The following is an 18,559-nucleotide window of genomic DNA, read 5'->3' as shown; positions in this document are numbered from 1 at the left end:
AGCTACACCAGCCAGGGCAAAATGGGGAGGTTTTTATAGGCAGAAAGGGGTATAAGGGGGTTATTGACAAAAGAACAGGAAGGATTATTTGGGGGCTGCAACACCTTTCTTGGGGGAAGGTTTATCATACAGATGCCTGTGAGGGGTCCCATGGGACAGATTATTGGTGCTTAGCTGGAAAGTTCCAGACTGGTTAAGATCACGTTTGTGGGCGAGGCTGGAACCAGTTAGACCAGGTGTGCAGTCTGGGTTTGGTACCACAGGCCTTTAGCATGAGTGATGCCATTTGGGGCCTGTCTTTGGTTTGTTTTTTTTTCCTTTGTGAAATGAACACGTGGTTTAACAAAAATTCAGAAAGAGGTATAACATTTTAAATGTCTACTCCCCAGTCTGTACTGAGTCCCTGTATTTGCAAACGAAGTTTCTGGTAATATCTTCAGAAAAATGGTATTGAGCTTTCACCTAATGACAGGCGTGTGGAAGGTGCAGACAGACAGACACTCCGGCCAGGATGTCAGCGCACTCCCACTTGTTTGCTGGACAGTGTCACAGCATCCCGTACTGCGGATGGATGGCTCTGTTCTGGTGACGCGCCCGCTTTGGCGGGCAGTGGTTTCCAGTTCTCTGTGTGCGTGATCATCGGTTCGCAGTGCCACAAGCATACAGCGGCATAACAGTCCAAGGGCATGCAGAGGTCAAGTTCCATGTAGTGGGACTTCTGGGTGCCGGAGGACATTCCTGGGTTTTTCCAGCCTTAGATGCGGTCAAGACTCCGTCCTTTTGATTCGCCTGGGCCGCTGTTCCGTGGGCACTCCTCTGGGTCCGGGCGGGAGGCAGACCCTGTGCCTGTGTTACCACGGCCTGGGCCACACACCCACGAAGCCCGGGTAGGATCGGCCCCGTTTTACAGACGAGCCAACTGAGTCTTGGACACGGCTGTTTTCGTCTGCCCAGGGTCTCTTGCCCCGGAGCTGTAGTGTTTTCCTCGCTGCGATCGCCACACAGTTGTGCAGTGTGGGAGGGGCTGTGCGGCAGCACCCCTGCGCTCCTCGGGCTGCCGGGGTCAAAGGCTCGGACGGTCCAGGGCGCAGCCCTCACCGCCCAGTGAAGAGTCTCCAGTGTCTGACTCTGTATAAACAACCCAGTGACCTTGGCACTCACAGCTTTTTCCTTCTTTGGGTAAACTCCCAGGCGGAGGACCGCAGAGTGAATGGGTATAATGATCTTTTTTTTGGATCTTTTCTGGTCCTCTCCCTGCAGGGAATCTGTAAGCCCGGGCTGCCCTGTCGCCTCCCCCAGCTCCTCCAGGCGACCCAGGCTGAGGGGCAAACCAGGATCTCCCCAGTTTCCTCTTGCTGGCGTCGTGAGCTTGTAGTGGACTCTGCCTTTGCTCTCTTGGCCCTTTGGGATTTGTGGCCTCGCCCCCCATAGCACGGTCCTTGCTGGCTCTGGGTTGGGGAGTGTCTTCCCGACTGAGGTCAGATCTCGTCCACACGAGGGCCGAGGGCGGTGCTGTCCCCGATGAGGGCTATTGTGTTGGGGGCTGCGGTGCTGGTTGCTGTGTCCTCTGTGAGTTTCTGTGCTTTTCCCAGAGCCCCCTTGGAGGACTCCCAACTAGGAGGGCCGAGCCTCTCTTGGAGGGAGGGCCTCCCTGCGCCACCAGGTTGGTGGCCTGCCCCAGCGGTGTGCTTGTGGGCCGCTCCCTTGGCCTGGCTGTGCCGCCATGGCCCTTTGGAAAAGGGTTGTACTCGGAGGGCCTGGGCCCCCTTTCCCAGTTGTTGGGTATGGGGGGTTTTGCGGAGGGGACGTCAGTTCTCCAGCCACGGGTGGGCATGTGGGAAGGGAGTGGCCTCCAGGACTAAACCTCGGTCCCTTCGGGGTCAGGACATCTGCTTTCTGGGCTACGGACTGGGGCCCCTTGGCGTTGGGCCAGCTGGTTTGCCCGGAGCCCTCTCAAGTGCCGGGCCTAGTCCTCTGCACGGACCTCTGGCCCAGGGAAAACGTGTTTTAATTTTTGGGTTGTCTTTCTCCTGAGACGTCCTTCCAAATTCAACTTCCCAACACTTCCCGGCTGCCTGCTGGACATGTTTGTCTGTCTTCCAGCAGCTGGACTCACGTGAGAAACACGGGCCACTTTTCCCAACGGGACCGTCAGGTCACGCCCCTTCAGAAATAGAACATACTTAAGAAATTCTTACAGTGTTATTGGTTGTATTTGGCATTGGCTCTGGCCTCTCCTAGTATCCTGTTTGCTCTTTTTAGGTTTCTTTCATTTTTTCCTTCTGTGGATTTGTTAGTTTTGCCTCTGGTTACATGCAGACCCACGTGTTTACGTCTGACACCAGCCAGGACCTCTGCCTGCTCCTGCCTGGCTGAGGTCACGTGAACGTGACCCCTACCGTTTACCCCTGTGCCCTTCCAGAATTTCCTTCAGCGGGAGTCTGCCAGTGAAGAATCTCAGTTTGTCTGAAAATATCTTTATTTTACTCGGGTTCTTTATCTATTCAGGTTTGGGCTTCTAGATTGCTGGTCATTTCTTTCAGCACCTGAGGGTGTCATTCTACTGTCCCTGGGCCCCCGCTGTGAGGTCAGCAGTGATATCTGTCACTCCTTCAACGGTGATGCCTTTGTATTGTCTCTGCTGCTTTTAAGATTCTCTCTTTGGCCCTGGCTGGTGTAGCTCAGTGGATTGAGTGCGGGCCTGTGAACCAACGGATTTGCGGTTCGATTCCCAGTCAGGGCACGTGCCTGGGTTGCAGGCCAGTTCCCAGCAGGGGACGCACGAGAGGCAATCATACATTGGCATTTCTCTCCCTCTCTCCTCCCCTTTCCCTCTAAAGATAAATAAAAATCTTTTAAAAATTAAAAAAAATTTTCTCTTTGCATTTGGCTTTTTGCAGTTTACTATACTAAGTCTGAGCTGAAATTTTTTGTTCCTTTGTGATTTGTTGGGATTCTTGCTTTTTTTTGTTTGTTTTTACTTATTTTCAGAGAGAGGGGAAGGGAGGAAGAAAGGGAGAGAAACATTGATGTGAGAGAGAAACAATGGGTTGCCTCTCGCATGCCCCCACCTGGGGACCTGGCCTGCGACCCAGCCATGTGCCCTGACCTGGAATCGAACCGGCAACCTTTCAGTGCTCATTGCGACTGGAATGTCCTCGCTTCTCGCCCCTCAGTTGAGAGTGGAGGGAAATGCACATTCATATGCACATAACCAGGAATAGTCTTGTGTGGAATCGTGCATGTCAAGCTAAGCATGAGTTCACCCTGGTGTCTCCACTGTCATTCCCTGCCGCGTGGGCTGCCCCAGCAGTGGGAAGCCTGGCTCCTGCCGTCTGCCGTCTGCGTCACAGCGTTTTCAGTGTTCGCAGCAGCCATCATTGCTGGAGACTGTTAACCTCCTCCCATTTAAAAAAAATGAAATGATAGCCCTGGCTTGTGTGGCTCAGTGGGTTGAGCACAGGCGACAAACCAAAGGGTTGCCGGTTCGATTCCCAGTCAGGGCACATGCCTGGGTTGTGGTCCAGGTCCCCAGTACGGCACGTGTGAGAGACAACCACCCATTGATGTTTCGCTCCCTCCTTTTCTCCTTCTCTCTTTCTCTTCCCTTCTCTCTGAAAATAAATAATAAAATAAAATCTTTAAAAAAATGAATGATAGACTATTATACAGACTGCTCTGCCCTTGAGTATTTTATAGGGCAGACGTGTTAGACATCATTCCCTGCCACCTCGCACAGACCTACCTTGTTTTTGAGGACTGTGGACTATCCCACGGTATTAATACTCTTTGTTAACTCAGCACCTTATTGATGGGCATCCAGGTCATTTCCATTCTTTGGCTCCAACAGCGCTGCAGGATTGTTTTGGTTTTGGGGAACGTGTGTGAGGATTTCTCCAAAACGCCTGGCCAAAGGTTCTGTGTATTTAAAAATACCACAGATGTTGTCAAGTTGCCCTCCACGGAGGCTGGGCCATTTTATAGTCTCACCACCAGTCCGGGTACTTGTTTCCTGATGCTGCAAAGGGGAGAGAGACCAGTGTCTACTTCCATCTTTGCCGAGTGCATGTGAGGGGAATGAATTACCTGTGAGCAAATCTGTTCTCCTAACTCTAGCGGCATGTTCCGTTCTGGAAGTTTTACTTTTTTATGTCTTCAGTTGATTGCTCTTCTTCCAGGATTTCATGTCACGCCTGGAAAGGCTTTCTTCCACATTTCCTCCTAGCACTTTCCTGGTTTGCTTTTTAGATCTCAGACATGCAAACAGGCACCACGAACACCTATGTACACTGTCACCCAAGCTTCACTGACAGACGTGGAGCCCAGCTCATCTGCCCTCCTCCCTTCCTCTTTGAACTAAGTGCTATCCTATCACTTCCCTTATGCCTGGTGTCTTTGAACTTGTTCCCTGTTTACTACTTGCCCACTTGAAGCTGAGGAGTTTGCGCCCAAATGTGAATCCACCATCAGCTTAGTTTAGCTGACTTTTTTTTGTGAGCAGGACTTTCTCATGAAGGAAGCTGTGCGCTGACTTACGCTCTAGCGCACCTGCTCTTGCACAGACGGGCGATGGCCCTCGGGCCACAGGAGAGGCTGTTACATGGTTCTGTTTTGGGTGTTACGAAGTTCATGTACACTGCCCTTGGTCTCCCTGTGCAGGGAGATGTCTCTCTGTTGGCGCCTTCAGTTTATTTGTGTTCATTGCTGCAGTGTGATTTCAATAGGCCTCAAACCATTTCCCTACTGCTGTTGGTCATTTAGGTTGTCTCCAGTACTTTTATTAACATCACGTGTGGAAAGTTCTAAGGCAGCTGGGAGTAGACCTGCTGGGTTGTGTGCTAACAGCGTCTGCAAATTTACCAGATGATACCCACTTGTTCTGCAACGGAGGGCCCATTTTCCACACCCTTGGTATCGGAAGTCCCGTTTTTTGGTCAGCCGATGGGCATGAAATGATCTCTCATTGATTTTAACTTGCTGGCAGGGTTGAACCAGGGAGGGAAACACTAGCTGGTTCTCACAGGCTTCCCCCTGGGGACCTGGCCTACCACCCAGGGATGTGCCCTGACCGGGAATCAGACTGGCCACCTTTCGGTTTGCAGGCAAGGTGCTCAGTCCACCGAGCCATACAAGCCAAGGCTCCATCTCCAGTTTGAAGACGACCACTGGCATAATGAACCACCCGACTTTTACTTACGGTGCTAAAATGCCCCCTTTCTGTTTGATTCAAGTGTCTACTGGTATTTTCATGTATCATTAACACAGGAATTATATATCCTCGTTAAGATGTCATCCCCCACCCCCCATAATCATTAAACTTTCCTAAAACCAGATGTTTACAGAGACCCAATATGACCCTTGCCGCTCTGTTTACTCCTAGGCCTTCCCCCTTCTCTTCTCTGACGGCCACGACTCTCAGAAGAGTGCCAAGTAGTGGGCAGTGGTGGACTGTGAGTGTAATTCTGTTTCATTACGTTTGGCTTCATTTTCATCATGGTATAAAATGAAAGTTATAGATACTCTTAAGTTTTACTAAATATTTTTTCCGTGTATGTAGAGTCAATAGGGCTGGTCTTTATTAGGTTTAAAGAATCAACCAACAATCCCTGCGTCCCTGTCTTTTTTAAGTGATAAACCCCACTCATGTCCACCTTTGGCAGATAAGCCACAAATGACCATCAAATACATGAATTTCAGGACCTGCCTCATTACTACATCAGTTCTATTTTCTCTATAAGCCCTAGGAAAGTAGAATTTTACATTTTGCATCTGAACAGTATTAGAACCGTCTCTCCAAGCCACAGACTTTTAAATCATGCCCAGTATCCCTGAAGACCCCACTGCTGACACACTCAGCCTTCCCCAGACTCGGGGGGAGACAGCAGGCCAGGGTAGGAACACCTGATGAGTCTCGTCACACGAGCAGACCCTCTGCGCCTCTGCTTTCCTACCCAGGAAGTCAAGTCCAAGAACTCACCCCTTCCTTCTATACGTATGAAGGCACAACTGCTCGGAGCTGCAGGCCCTCGGTGCACACCCCCCCCAACCCCAACAAAACAGGCAACACCACACTGTGAACTTACTCAGAATAGATTTATTACCTGAAATGGACCATGTCTGTGCACTGCTTTTGTTACCAGCACAGAAATAAATTGATCTCTATTTACAGTCTAAAGTCAAACATGCGTTGTGATAGACTTTTAGCATTTTATATTAAGATAAATGCATCACAATATTTGTACTGTACCAACATCTGTCTACTGCTTCTGATTTCATTAAATAAGTTACATTTAATACAGTGCAAAATAGCTGTTTGCACACTCAAAAAATAACTGAAGTTATGAACCGGAGACCTACATTTTAACCATTCAACACCTGTAGTGTTTTCCAAAAATTTATAAATAAGCAAAACTGTACAGGGCCAATTAAAAAGTAGCATGTTTCAATGACACCATAGGGAAATCTGGCTACTTACAACTGAAGGCATGCATTACAACTGAGTATTGAATATTGTACATTTATAGAAGCTATGACATTTTGCACAGAGAAAGAGAGACTTGGCTGATGGCGCCTAAGTTCTTGGATAAGGTTTCAGAACCTCATTCTTCTTGCAGCAAAGAAACCAAAATTCCCTGGAGAGGTTTTCTGATTCATTAATATAAATTGTACATTTGTAATTATTTTAATTTAAAAGCTAAAAACCCCACTGGTACTACACATTTCCTCCACATAACACACAACGAGTTGGGGACTTTCTACTCTTCCCTCCCGACACCAATCACGCAGAGGCCGGCAGATGTGTTGCTAAAAACGCACATGCACGCAACCGAACACCCTTACATTTCTGCAAAATGGCTTAGGAAGCGGTTACTCCAGTATTGCTGAAAAGGAAAGAAAGAGGAAATCAGCTTTATGAAATATGGGGAGGAACTGTGAGAATAATGACTTAAGACTACAAGTAGTAGTGACAGACGAAAGGGAACATTCGGGTCGATCTTTTAAGATTCAAAGACCAGCATTTCTGATCAACTGTCCCTGAGGCCCTGCCCACACAGAGTAGCATCTAGAAGCACTGGCTCAGCAACACAGACCACCTGGCTACCGAGTGAAGTCCCCCACCCCCTGGCTCTCAGGGGGATCCCACCAGGCAGACACTTAGTCACTTCGGGTGCAGAAGGAGTGAGCTGGGCAAGAGAAGGAACAGGTCTTGTTAGCGGTGCGGGGAGTCGAAGCAGAAGTGAGCAGCGTGGAAGTCAGCGCCAGGCCTCCGGCTCCCTCCTCCCTGTCCTGATGGGCAGCCTCGGAGCCACAGGCCCAGCCCTGCCTGGTACCTCAGCTGCTTATCGCCATTCCCTTCCAAGAAAGAAGGCCAGAGGGCCAAGCTTTGACAGAACATGGTGGTTCAATTTAAAAAGCAAAGGCCACCTTAGCTCTGCAGTTGCAGCAAGCTCTGGGCTGCGAAACGGTGCTTGGCAGACACGAGCTAACGCCCGTGGCCTCAGATTGCTGAGGGATGCCTGCCACACAGACATTTAGGGGGCCGAGGCCCCACTTTGAGGGTGCTGTGGTAGCAGCTGCTTGTAAGCGGGGCTGGCAGTGGCCCTGCTTGCCCACGGGCTCACGCAGCTGTCAGGAAGCTCACGCAGCTTCCTGTGGGGAGCACGCAGAACATGCTCCCTATCCAGGAAAGGCAGAATGAGCTGCGGAGGGGCGTCCCCAGGAAGGGGGGGGCGTGCGAGCTTGCCCAGTCTTGGCAAAGCTGAACCAGAGAGGCTGGTGAGCCCGGAGGGGCACACAGCTCAACCCCCTTTGGGAAAGGGCTGCCGGGCAGGGCAGCACCTGCATGGGGAGCCTGAGGAAGATGCCGCCCCATCTAGCTACTGACGGTGGCAGGAGCAGAGGCCAGCAGTGCCTTCCTGCTGGGTGGGGAGGGGGCTGGGGGGAGACCCGAGGCCAGGGATGTGCCCACAGCAACACAGCCGCTGAGGCGGCGCCTGCGCAGACGTGTTTTTCAGAGGCAAAGCCTGCAGTGGCGCAGACACAGGGAGCCCGCTCTGCTGGGGGCCGCGTTCCCCGCCGCCAGCTGCCTAGCCTGAGGGAAGTGGGTGCCCTAACCGCCTCCGTGGGCTGGACAGGCCCAAAGCTGAGAAACCACAAGGCAGCGCCAGCCCAGGGCCGTCTGGGGCTGTGCTGGTCTCCTACAGCAGCGCACGGCATTCAGCTTCAGCTTGTTTTTGTAAAGGCCACTGAACAGAGGAACTGAGTCAGGAAAATGTGACTATTTGGTTAGTTCAGTTTCCACTGAATAGCACACTACCCAACAACATTCTGTCCTGTTTGAACTTGTGTAGCCAAAATGCGCTCCTTGCATTCGATCCACTCAGCCCATTTCGTTTTACCCCTCATGATGCTAAGAAAAAACAACCAACCAACCCTGGCAAAACCTACGCCTCTATCTACGTTCTCTGCATTCAGAGAGCAGCCGCAGCGAGCCAGGCCAGGACTCTGCATTCAGTCCGCGTGGTCCACCTCCACCTCCTTACACTCAGACCTCTGACCTTGGCAACGGCACCTGTCCTGCCTGATACCTATTAACTTTCCCCCAAACTTCCAGCACTGACATCACATCTCTGGCTGAGCCTGCAACCAGGACCCAAGTACCTTCACCATTACACTCAGACCTCTGACCTTGGCAACGGCACCTGTCCTGCCTGATACCTATTAACTTTCCCCCAAACTTCCAGCACTGACATCACATCTCTGGCTGAGCCTGCAACCAGGACCCAAGTACCTTCACCAGAACCCCTGCCGCCTAGGCCTCCTGCACCCCGCTAACAACAAGGCTGGTTGGCTGCCGGCCGCGCTGAGCTGTGCCCTCTGCTTCAACATACCCTGGGGAGAGAAGACAAGTCTCAGCTGCGACCCAGAAGGTGAAGAAAGGTGGCCTATTTACGAGGACCCCATGGACACGTGAGTTCACTGGTTCAGTTACTTGCTGTCACTAGTTGTTTGTTAGCTGGAAGGACTCATCTCAGAACCTTGGTTCATTAAAAAGCAGAGATCAAACTGTGTGTGTAACAAAGATTCACAACTTTTTGTGACTCCTCATCAGCACTAGCAAAGGCACAGCTCCCTCAGCCCGTCAGTCGGACCAAATCAGAACAAGTTTCTCTCCCCCTCGGCCCTCCCCAACATCTGTGCCACTGCCTTAGGCAGACAACCGGCCCAGGCAGAGAGTCCGCTGCTCTCAGGGACGGCCACGAACACAGCAGTGCCTGACACCACCCCATGAGCTCCCCTGGTGGCAGTCACCGCAGGCTAACGCATCTGAATTCCAGGGATACTCACATCAGGTGACGGGTGTTGGAAGGCATTGGAGGGAAACACTACAGTCAGGACTGTTAATGACTTACACACGGCTGGTGAGACTGGTCTGGAACATGTGCAGACATTCCTCACAGTACGACCGCGGTGGTTAGTGCCACATTTAAATAAAAATAGTTCTATACAGTATGTTCATTTGGTCATGAGCTATTTACAGATTTTACAAAACACACACACACACGCACGCACACACACACACTTGCCCTTATGTTCTCTACACCAGGCTACACAGGCCAGCAGGGACTTGCATGAGTCACAGGTGACAGTGTATTCTACACATTAAACAGTAAAGTTCCTACAACTACCTCCCAGCAGAACAGGACCTTCTCCCCTGGAGCACAGTGAAAACTAAGGTCTGAGCTAAGAACTTAAGTTGAACACATCTGTAAGTTCAAGCTAATAAGCCACTTAAGAGTTAAAAACAAGGCAGTTATTTTTCTGTCCATTTAAAATGTTTTATTTTTAAACTAGATTTGTGAAGTGCCCCTGAAATAGGCAATGTTGGCAAAACAATGTCTGTTACAATAAAATACACTAGACATTTAAATAAATAACCTTAAAAGCTACATGAGGGGATATGAACCCAGTCCATTGAATCTGGAGCAATATTTTCTGCACAAGCGAGAGAACAGGCATACCTCTGGTTAAGACTGATGTAAACAGAACCATCGAAATCCTAAGGAGAAGCAGCCGAGCGGCCCGGGGGTGGGGGTGGAGGTGGGGGTGGAGGTGAACCGAGGGGTGAGGGAGTGGCAAACCAAAAAATACTGACTGAGGTAGCAGTACTCTGCCCAGTGCAGAAAAATTGGCTTATGAATAAAAATCAGACTGTGATCTCAGATTAAATCCAGATGATCATGCAAAAGACACAATACATGCTATTTCATTTTAGAAAAAACCACACACATTCATTTCCTAAAATCTGCTGCCAATTAATTTGCTGACAATGTCTGCTGGCTCAACTTTTTTTTTATACAAGGATGAGTATTAAACAGAACACTGTACATGCTTTTTCATCTACAAAAAAATATTTGCATAAAATAGTGTTAGTTCTCTGTACATGTCAATGGACACTTTAATTATGTGTATAAAAAAGGAAAATCTTGCCCCACTGGAGTCAGAAAAAGCAAAACAAAATCTAGAGTATGAAACCTCCTTCACCAGCCAATATGTTCATGTGAAAATTCAGCAGAAAGACAGTTGCTTTAAACAATAAAAAATTAATTGATTAAGTTAAACATCTTCTTTATGTAAAACTGTCAGTCAAGACCAGAACATATCACTAAAGTTAGTGTCTGTGCTATACACCCAGATCACCAGGGGCATTATGAGCAGCACAAACGGCCAGGAAACCCCATCGGTGCATGCCGAGAGCGAGCAGGATTTGGTGGCAGGCTGCACACACTCTTTACCAGGTTCCAGGTAGTTGCGGGCCACAAACTTGAGTGTCTCGTCCATTAGGATCACAGGCAAGGAGATTTTCAGCACCATCAGCCACTGGGTCACATTCAGTGGTGTGATCTGGAAGATAAGCTGCAGGAAACCCAGAGAAGCCTCGTCAAGCTCCCAGACTCGCTGGCAAGGCAGCCGGGCCCCAGCCCGCGCCCTCCCACCGCTTACCGGCAAGGGCTCCACGTAGAGGATCAGGAAGTGGAGTGACATGGACAGGCAGATGGAACCCACCAGCCAGATATTCTCCCAAGGGGGCATCCTCAGCAGGGACTGGTTTTCAGACAAGCTGCAGAACACGAAGGGGGGGGGTATGCACGAGAGGCCTGACAGAAAGGCACGTGTCACGTGTCACAGGACTTGTTTCTCAGGACTGTGCTTCCTACGTGGCAGCAAACTTGGCATTGCCCACTGACCTAATTCTACCGAAGTTCCTACAGAGGCAAATTGAGGGGAAATGTTCAGATATAGGACAACTTCCAATCTGAAATCTAGGCTTCAGCACAGCAGATTCCATCTCACTGGGCTCAAAGCGGCTTGCTTGCCCTTGACACTTAGGTTATTTCTGAAATTTCCATTTTTGTCACTGGCTTAATTGGTTGGTACCACTTGTCACATGCTAAAAGGAAAAAGTTCCTTCCTTCCCCGTGGGCACTGGCATACAGGGACACTGAAGTCCCTATTTTTGTCCCCCCCCCCCCGTCTCTTAAGGAACACGTGGCTAAACACGCCCCCAACTTCCTGGAGATGACGACGCTCACGCTTCAGAAGCCAGTGCTGCTGGATCCCCTTTCTCTTTGGGAAGGAAGCGCTTCCCTGTGATCCTCAGTCACCCACGACACAGGCCCACAGTGCCCTGGCCGTGGGGGCTTTCAGCCCAGCCTGCCAAGACGACGCACTGACCTGTTCAGGGCGTTGCACATCTCTATGGTTACTAGAACAGACAGTGCCATTGTCATTGGGTACGGAGATTCAAAGATTGCACAATCCACTCCGTCAAAGTCTGGGTTGTCCTCTTTACACTGTAGAAAATGACTCTGCAACAAAAAACAAGTGAAGTTCCTGATTAGCCAAATACATTGTCTCAAGTCCACAGACCAATTCCACACTAAGCGCAGAACACAGACCCACATAAGACCTCACCCCATTTTCCAGAGAAGCCGAGTCCTTCAGGATAATCTTAGATACAACTGCAGATTGTTCAAGCCTTAAGATTATCTGACAGCCAACCAAAACACAGAAAGCTCAAGGACAACCGTGCACCTAAGGCACAGAAAGGAAGACAGCTACATACCAGCTGGTAGAAGGACACTCTTGGACCGCCATCAGCAGCAATGAACCACCACGCGGCAGCACCCACAGTAGCAGCACCAACATAACCTGGGGATAGACATTGCAATGCTGACACAGTGGGGTCTGCAGCCTGCAGGACTCACCGCAGCTCCTGCCCCGTGGGCCACTGCTATTCCCCAGAACGAGGCATGTCAATGGTAACTGAGCCGCCTGTGCAAAAGCAGCCGGACTGAGGGCTCCTGCAAGGACAGGGGTCTGCGTACAGAAGAACCAGGCAACTTTCACTCCGGAATTTGTGAGCAATCAGTCCTACTGTAGTGGCAGGACCTTCACCCCAGCTGTGCCCTGCTTTAGTCCGCAGCCAGCACACATTAAGGCTGCAGGTATGTGTCCTCCACATAAGGCCTCGCTGTTTGGCGGGACCAGATCACAGCATCCGTGACTCTCAGACAAGCTGATGCTATCAGTTGTACACTGATTTATTTGCTCCATCAAAGGCGTGGCAGAACCTTTGTAAGGAAAGGCTGTTAACAACAGCTAGTGCAGAACACTGAGCAACACAGCAGTGCCTAAAGGTGATTCTGCCCTACTCCCCCCACCGGCCAATTAATTTCGAATTAAGCAAATTTATTACAAAGACACAACAAGGGGGAGTGGGGAACACAGGGACTCCAAAATTAGGGGACGTTCCACCTGGGGAGGAGCACCCACCGAGAGGACAGAAGTGCACACCCTGGCCATTACAACGGAGCCGCAGGCAGCTGGTGCCCAGGGATAAGGCAGGGGTATGGTCCTGACGTGGAAACTAGCCAACAAACCGGAACACAGACAGACAAAACTCAGCACACAGGGCTGTACATGCCGTCACGTGCTTTCTAGAGCACCTATGGAAGGGCATGTGAGCGGCTGTTCCCGGTGGAGGGGAACTGACTGGCTGAGAGCCTGCCCACGTTGTGCTAGGCTGTGCTTTGGGGGTTGCAAGTCACCTTTCCATGGAACCCCAGGGAAGATATTTAACCTTGCTGGGGCTCCCTTTCCTAACCTATGAAACGGGGAAGAGGACTAGCACCTGGGGCAGGAGGATGAGGTCTCCCAGGTGACGAGTGTGGAAGAGTGGGACCTGTGGCCGGGCTCCACACCTTTACCAGCTACTGCTGATGAGCACACAGGGTCCTGTTCTCACTCAGGGGGAAAAAAAACTTCATTTTAGATCTTGGCAATATGAAGCCTGAGTCATCCCTGTATCCCTTTGCCCCTGAATTAAATATGAAAATCTCATTCACAAAGGTCCAAGGATGAGGATGCTAAAATAGGGAGTAACTTTGCTGTAAACTCGGTATACAGCTCATTAAACCATAAGAGGGCAGCGTCCACTTTTTGCTATCCTAATACAGAGATAGAAGAAAAATGTGCCTGCAAGAGATAAATATACAAAATTTTGGTCCACAAATATTTTGTTTCTAAATCAACAATATTAAAAAAAACCCAAAAAAACCCAAACTACTCACAGCCAATAGCCAGGTAACGGAAAAAGAGCCACCCACTGATGAGTGGTTCCTTTGGGTTCCGGGGTGGTTTATTCATGATGTCTAGGTCGGGGGGGTTGAACCCCAGCGCGGTGGCCGGCAGGCCATCTGTCACCAGGTTGACCCAGAGCAGCTGGACAGGAATCAGAGCCTCAGGAAATCCGAGGGCTGCTGTCAGGAAAATACTGTTCCCACCCAAGGAAAGAAGAGAGAGACTCCGAGTTATTTTTTGCCATTATCCAAAGAGCATCACCATGCCCTCCCCCTCCATAAAAATTAGTGGGCAGCAGCAATGGATACCTGAAACAACATTTCTGGCGATTGAAACTTAACACCCAATTTCAAATTCCAGTTAACTGTCAGAAAACCAAGAATTCTGTTCCTTTATATGGTTGATTGAAACTCATTCCTACGTCAAAGGCCGCTGCAGACAGCCCTCCTCCTTCAGAAGGGCTCCCTCCTCCTTGCTCAGCCCTCCCTCCCGCCCGGTGCACAGAGACCAGAGCCGCTGCCACAGGAGGAACCAACGCGGACAACTAGTCAGCACAAGCCGATGTCAGACGAAGGGATACAAGAGACTAGCCACGGGGATACGAGGTACAACACGACCTACCAGACAACCTCCCCGACATTCGAGGAGATGAGGTAGCGGATGAACTGCTTCATGTTGTTGTATATTGCCCGCCCCTCCTCCACAGCGGCCACGATGGTGGAGAAGTTGTCGTCGGCCAGGACCATCTCGGAGGCGGTTTTGGCCACGGCGGTGCCGGAACCCATGGCGATGCCGATCTCGGCCTTCTTCAGAGCAGGGGCATCATTCACACCATCCCCTGTCTGAAAGGGACCCGACGTCACTGAGTGCTTCCCCTGTGACTGGTCCAGCAGGCCCTCCTGGGTCTTAACCTACTCTAGAATCTTCCTCACATGCAACACACGGCCAATTACTGGTAACAGAGTCCTACAGAAACAGCCTGGATCTTGACAAAAACCAAGAAACTCCAAATCTGGGAGCTATTACTAAAAAAAGTAAAGGTACTCACCATAGCTGTAATCTCATCAAAAGACTGAAGAAATTCTACGATTTTAGACTTGTGGGAAGGTTCGACTCGAGCGAAACAGCGGGCATTCAAGCACGCATCTCTCTGGGCTGAAGGGCCGAGCTCGTCGAACTCCCGACCTGTGAAAGCCTTTGCCGTCACATCCTCGTCCTGCCCAAAGATGCCAATGCGGCGGCAGATGGCCACAGCAGTGCCCTTATTGTCCCCAGTGATCATGATGACCCGGATGCCTGCTTGCCGGCAGAGCTTCACAGAAGAGGCCACTTCAATTCTCGGAGGATCCAGCATGCCCACGCAGCCGACAAAAGTCAGATTGGTCTGCAGCGAAAGAATCATCTTATTTTAAAACAGGGAGTTCTGGTTTCCCCCCTAGTGGGAAACTGGGCTAGTTACACATTAAAAGCAAAGGTTTCTGTATTTTCTTATGCTAAATTCTGTAACTTTGAGTCTTACCTATGATTAATATCCACTCTTGACAGAATTCCAATTAACAGGAAACAAAACTGCTATATTCTTTTTTTATCAAATCATTCTTTAGCTTTTATGGCAATAATATTCTGAAGTGAGGGCAATAACACATTCTGAGGAATGAAGAGCATTTTGGACTCTCCCAACCCAGATACTCTGACCTTCAACAATTAATGAATGCTTTAAAAATATTCCCAATTTTTAAAATATCTTAATTTACATGAGATATGTTACAAAATAGGTTTTACAAGTTTGTTTAGCTCAAGTTCTGATCGGCCTACTTTGAAAATAACAGACCATTAAACTGTTAACTATGTATATTTGAAGCAGCAACCTAAATTATAACGGTGATGCATTTGGCCTGCAGAAAAATAAGTAACCACACCTCTCCCCTGGCAAAAGCAAGACTCGTTTGACCTTTTGCCGAAGGAATGCTGTTTGAACACAATGAATGGGCAGGGTGTGGGTGAAGAAACTTTTCATTAGCTGACCTCGTATTTAATAAAGTTGGCAGAGTCCTCGAGGTTCATTTCTTCTCTTCTCAGGGGGTTGTCGTGAGTGGCCAGAGCCAAGCATCGCAGCGTGTCGCTGCCGCTGCCCCATTCCCGAATGACAGACATGATCTTCTGTTTGACTCCAGGGGTCATAGGGACTTTGGTACTTCCAACCCGAACGTGGGTGCACCTGTCGATGACCCCTTCGGGAGCACCCTGGAAAGGTTACAGACCCAGATCAACAACGGCATCTACCAGCTCACCCAGGACCCCAATGTTGGCAAGAACATCTCAGCTGCAACCTGCTGTACTTGCCTTCACAAACATTTTGCTCATCGATGTCCGGCTTGGCTTGTTTGGTGTACAATAAACTGACATTGACTTTCTATCGCGTGAAAACTCTAGAGTGAATTCTTTTTTCATCAACTGTTTAATGACCTATGGATAGAACATACACATAGGACACTATTAGATGACACTTTTGGTACATTTTTCACTAGTTCAAAAAACAGTCACTGAGCACCTATTATGTGACAGGCACTGGGAATATACCAACGAACAATAAATAAAACACACAGTCCTGTTGTTATCTGTGGTAGTCATTACAGTTAACACTCCACTTAAAAAAAAAGATTTGTTTATTTTTGGAGAGTGGGGAAGAGAGGGGGAGAAGCATCATGTGCAAGAAACCCACTGATCAGCTGCTGCTTGCAGCCCCCAAACTGGGGGCCCGGCCCCTCAACGCAGGCATGTGCTCTGACTGGGAATCGAACCAGCAACTTTTTGGTGTGCAGGCTGGTGCTCAATCCACTGAGCCACACCAGCCAGGGCAGTGCCCAACCTTTAAGCTCCATAGTGTTATTTACTTCTTTCCCTTTGAAGAGCAGTTACAGGTCTGGAATCAATTCTACACCTCAGTCTTGGTGAAGCTGTCTTCAAGCTGAGGGATTTAGCCACCAACCAACAACAGATACGGCAGACAACGTGGCTTTGTACCCTCCGCCCCTGCCACCACACCAGTTCACCTTTGTTAAGCTAACCTTGTAGTTGTGGGTATTCTGCTTGAATACAACAGGTTACAATTTTAACGTTACTAGACTTGATTTGAGAATGTTGTGTTGAGAATCTTTGCATCTCTAATATAAAAAAATACTAGCTTGTAACTTCCTATTCTTGTCACATCCGTGTCTGGTTTTGGCACCCCTGGGCTTATCAAAGGAGTCAAGAGGGTTTCATTCTCCTTTTTCTCCGTCTATGTAGAAATGTTTTTTTTCTTTCTTAAGTGTTTGACAAAATTTGGCATTGAGAATTTTTGTGGGGATTGATTTTGAATTATAGTTAATTCATTTAACAGATATAAAATCATTCCATTTTTTCTTGTGTCAATTTAGAAAGTTGTGTTACTGAAGGGATTTGTCAATTCTACACTTGTCATATGTATCTAAACAGAACTGTTCATAATGGGTTCCTGATCCTGTGTAGTAGCTCGTTTTCTACTTTCTTCAGAGAGAAGTTTGTATCACTGACTTGTAACCCTTTTCTAGTGTGTACACGTGCAGCGATACCTTCCCTGAAACAGTGTGTGCCGGCACCCTCCAGGTTTCACGTGCTGTGTTTTCAATATGGATTTGCTCAAAAGGTTTTCTAATTTCCACTGTGGTTTCTTCTTTTGCCCAAGGGTCATTTAAAAGAGTTGTCCAGTTTTGAAATATTTAAGGAATTTGCTAATTATCTTTTTGTTACTGAGTTCTCGTTTAATTTTATTGTGGTTAGCAACCATTTGCATAATCTGTTAAGTCTTGTTCCAGGGACCAGCTCTGTGGTTTATTATGGTGAATTCTGTATGTATCTGAAGTGTGCACCACAGGTAGCGTCACAGAAGGAAGGATTAGGTGAAGTGTGTTTAATGTGGTTCAAATATTCCATACCCTTACTGATTTTTTCATCTGCTTATTCTGTCACTTCTTGAGAAAGGTATATTAAAATTTCCAACTCTGCCCTGGCTGGAATGGCTCAGTGGATTGAGCACAGGCCTGTAAAGCAAAGAGTCTCCGGTTCGATTCCCAGTCAGGGCACATGCCCGGGTTGTGGGCCAGGTCCCCAGTAGGGGGCACACGAGAGGAAACCACACACTGATGTTTCTCTCCCTCCCTTTCCTTCTCTCTAAAAATAAGTATCTTTAAAATTTCTTTTCCAACTCTGATTATGGATTTGTCTATTTTTACTTTTATCTTTGTCAGTTTTTGCTTCATGTACTTTAAACATGCTATTAGAATTACAACGCTAAAAGGGGAAATAAAGTCAAAAGAAAGCTCTGTGACAGAGTTCGTACTATGGTGTCTCCTGTGCTGATGAAGAAGCTCTAGCAGATGGAAAACTGATAATGCAAGAGAGAGGGGGTGGGGCCAACTGCACGAGGAGTAGCCGGCTTCTCCTAGGAGCAAGGACAGCCCACTCACGGCACCCTGGGAAAAGGCAGACCTGATTGGCAAAGATGGTTGCATATGGAAATTATCTATTGATTGCCTTTATTTTCTTCAGATAGACAGCCAGATCATTTTACCTGAGAGTGAATATGGGGAAGGAGACATTGCGAGTGTGTGGAGATGAGGTAGAGAGTTAGCAGTCAAAGACAGTGGAAAGCGAGTGTGTGGAATGAGTGCTGGGCAGCACGAACAAGACACCAAGCTCTAACACTGACCGAGTTGCAGGCGTTCGCGCGTTCGATTTTAGAAAGACCCTTCAGTTCAGTGTCGAATACATTCATCTTCTCTACCAGGCAGGTGAGCGCGGTCTCTGTAGCCTCTCCGACTTTTTCATACACACCCTTTGCCTGTATTAGTTAAAGACACAGAAAGTGTAAAAAGGGAAAATTGGTAAACAAGTA

At 48.8% G+C, this 18,559-nt stretch overlaps 2 protein-coding genes across 6 annotated transcripts in view; one reads left to right on the top strand and one right to left on the bottom strand.

Annotated features, from left to right (window-relative positions):
• The window catches only part of ANAPC7 (anaphase promoting complex subunit 7), a 28,803-nt gene extending 23,281 nt beyond the window's left edge, over positions 1-5,522 (top strand). The window contains exon 11 of the mRNA XM_037052070.1: positions 5,381-5,522. Coding sequence (XP_036907965.1) covers positions 5,381-5,507 — 127 coding nt within the window. The 3' untranslated portion in view covers positions 5,508-5,522. The remainder of the gene's footprint in view (positions 1-5,380) is intronic.
• Positions 5,523-6,074: 552 nt separating this feature from the next.
• ATP2A2 (ATPase sarcoplasmic/endoplasmic reticulum Ca2+ transporting 2) overlaps positions 6,075-18,559 on the bottom strand; it is a 51,737-nt gene continuing 39,252 nt past the window's right edge. The window contains exons 11-21 of one of the 5 annotated variants that reach the window (XR_005067348.1): positions 18,374-18,505; positions 15,988-16,110; positions 15,670-15,888; positions 14,693-15,028; positions 14,266-14,486; positions 13,635-13,837; positions 12,128-12,213; positions 11,737-11,870; positions 11,005-11,122; positions 8,682-10,917; positions 6,075-8,551 (exon numbers count right to left, since the gene is read on the bottom strand). Coding sequence is in view for 2 of the 5 variants with exons in the window: in XM_037052066.1 (XP_036907961.1) it covers positions 10,648-10,917; positions 11,005-11,122; positions 11,737-11,870; positions 12,128-12,213; positions 13,635-13,837; positions 14,266-14,486; positions 14,693-15,028; positions 15,670-15,888; positions 15,988-16,110; positions 18,374-18,505 (1,842 nt within the window). In the remaining 3 variants the exon portion in view is untranslated. Of the gene's footprint in view, positions 10,918-11,004; positions 11,123-11,736; positions 11,871-12,127; positions 12,214-13,634; positions 13,838-14,265; positions 14,487-14,692; positions 15,029-15,669; positions 15,889-15,987; positions 16,111-18,373; positions 18,506-18,559 lie in introns of all 5 variants that reach the window. The other 4 variants (XR_005067349.1, XR_005067347.1, XM_037052068.1 and 1 more) reach the window with 4 other exon arrangements.

Source organism: Sturnira hondurensis, unplaced genomic scaffold (assembly GCF_014824575.4).
Source record: "Sturnira hondurensis isolate 20B ecotype Veracruz unplaced genomic scaffold, ASM1482457v3 Scaffold0007406, whole genome shotgun sequence".
NCBI classification, from domain to species: Eukaryota; Metazoa; Chordata; class Mammalia; order Chiroptera; family Phyllostomidae; genus Sturnira; species Sturnira hondurensis.
Note: the sequence above shows the minus strand (reverse complement) of the source record. Positions and strands in the feature narration are given on the sequence as shown.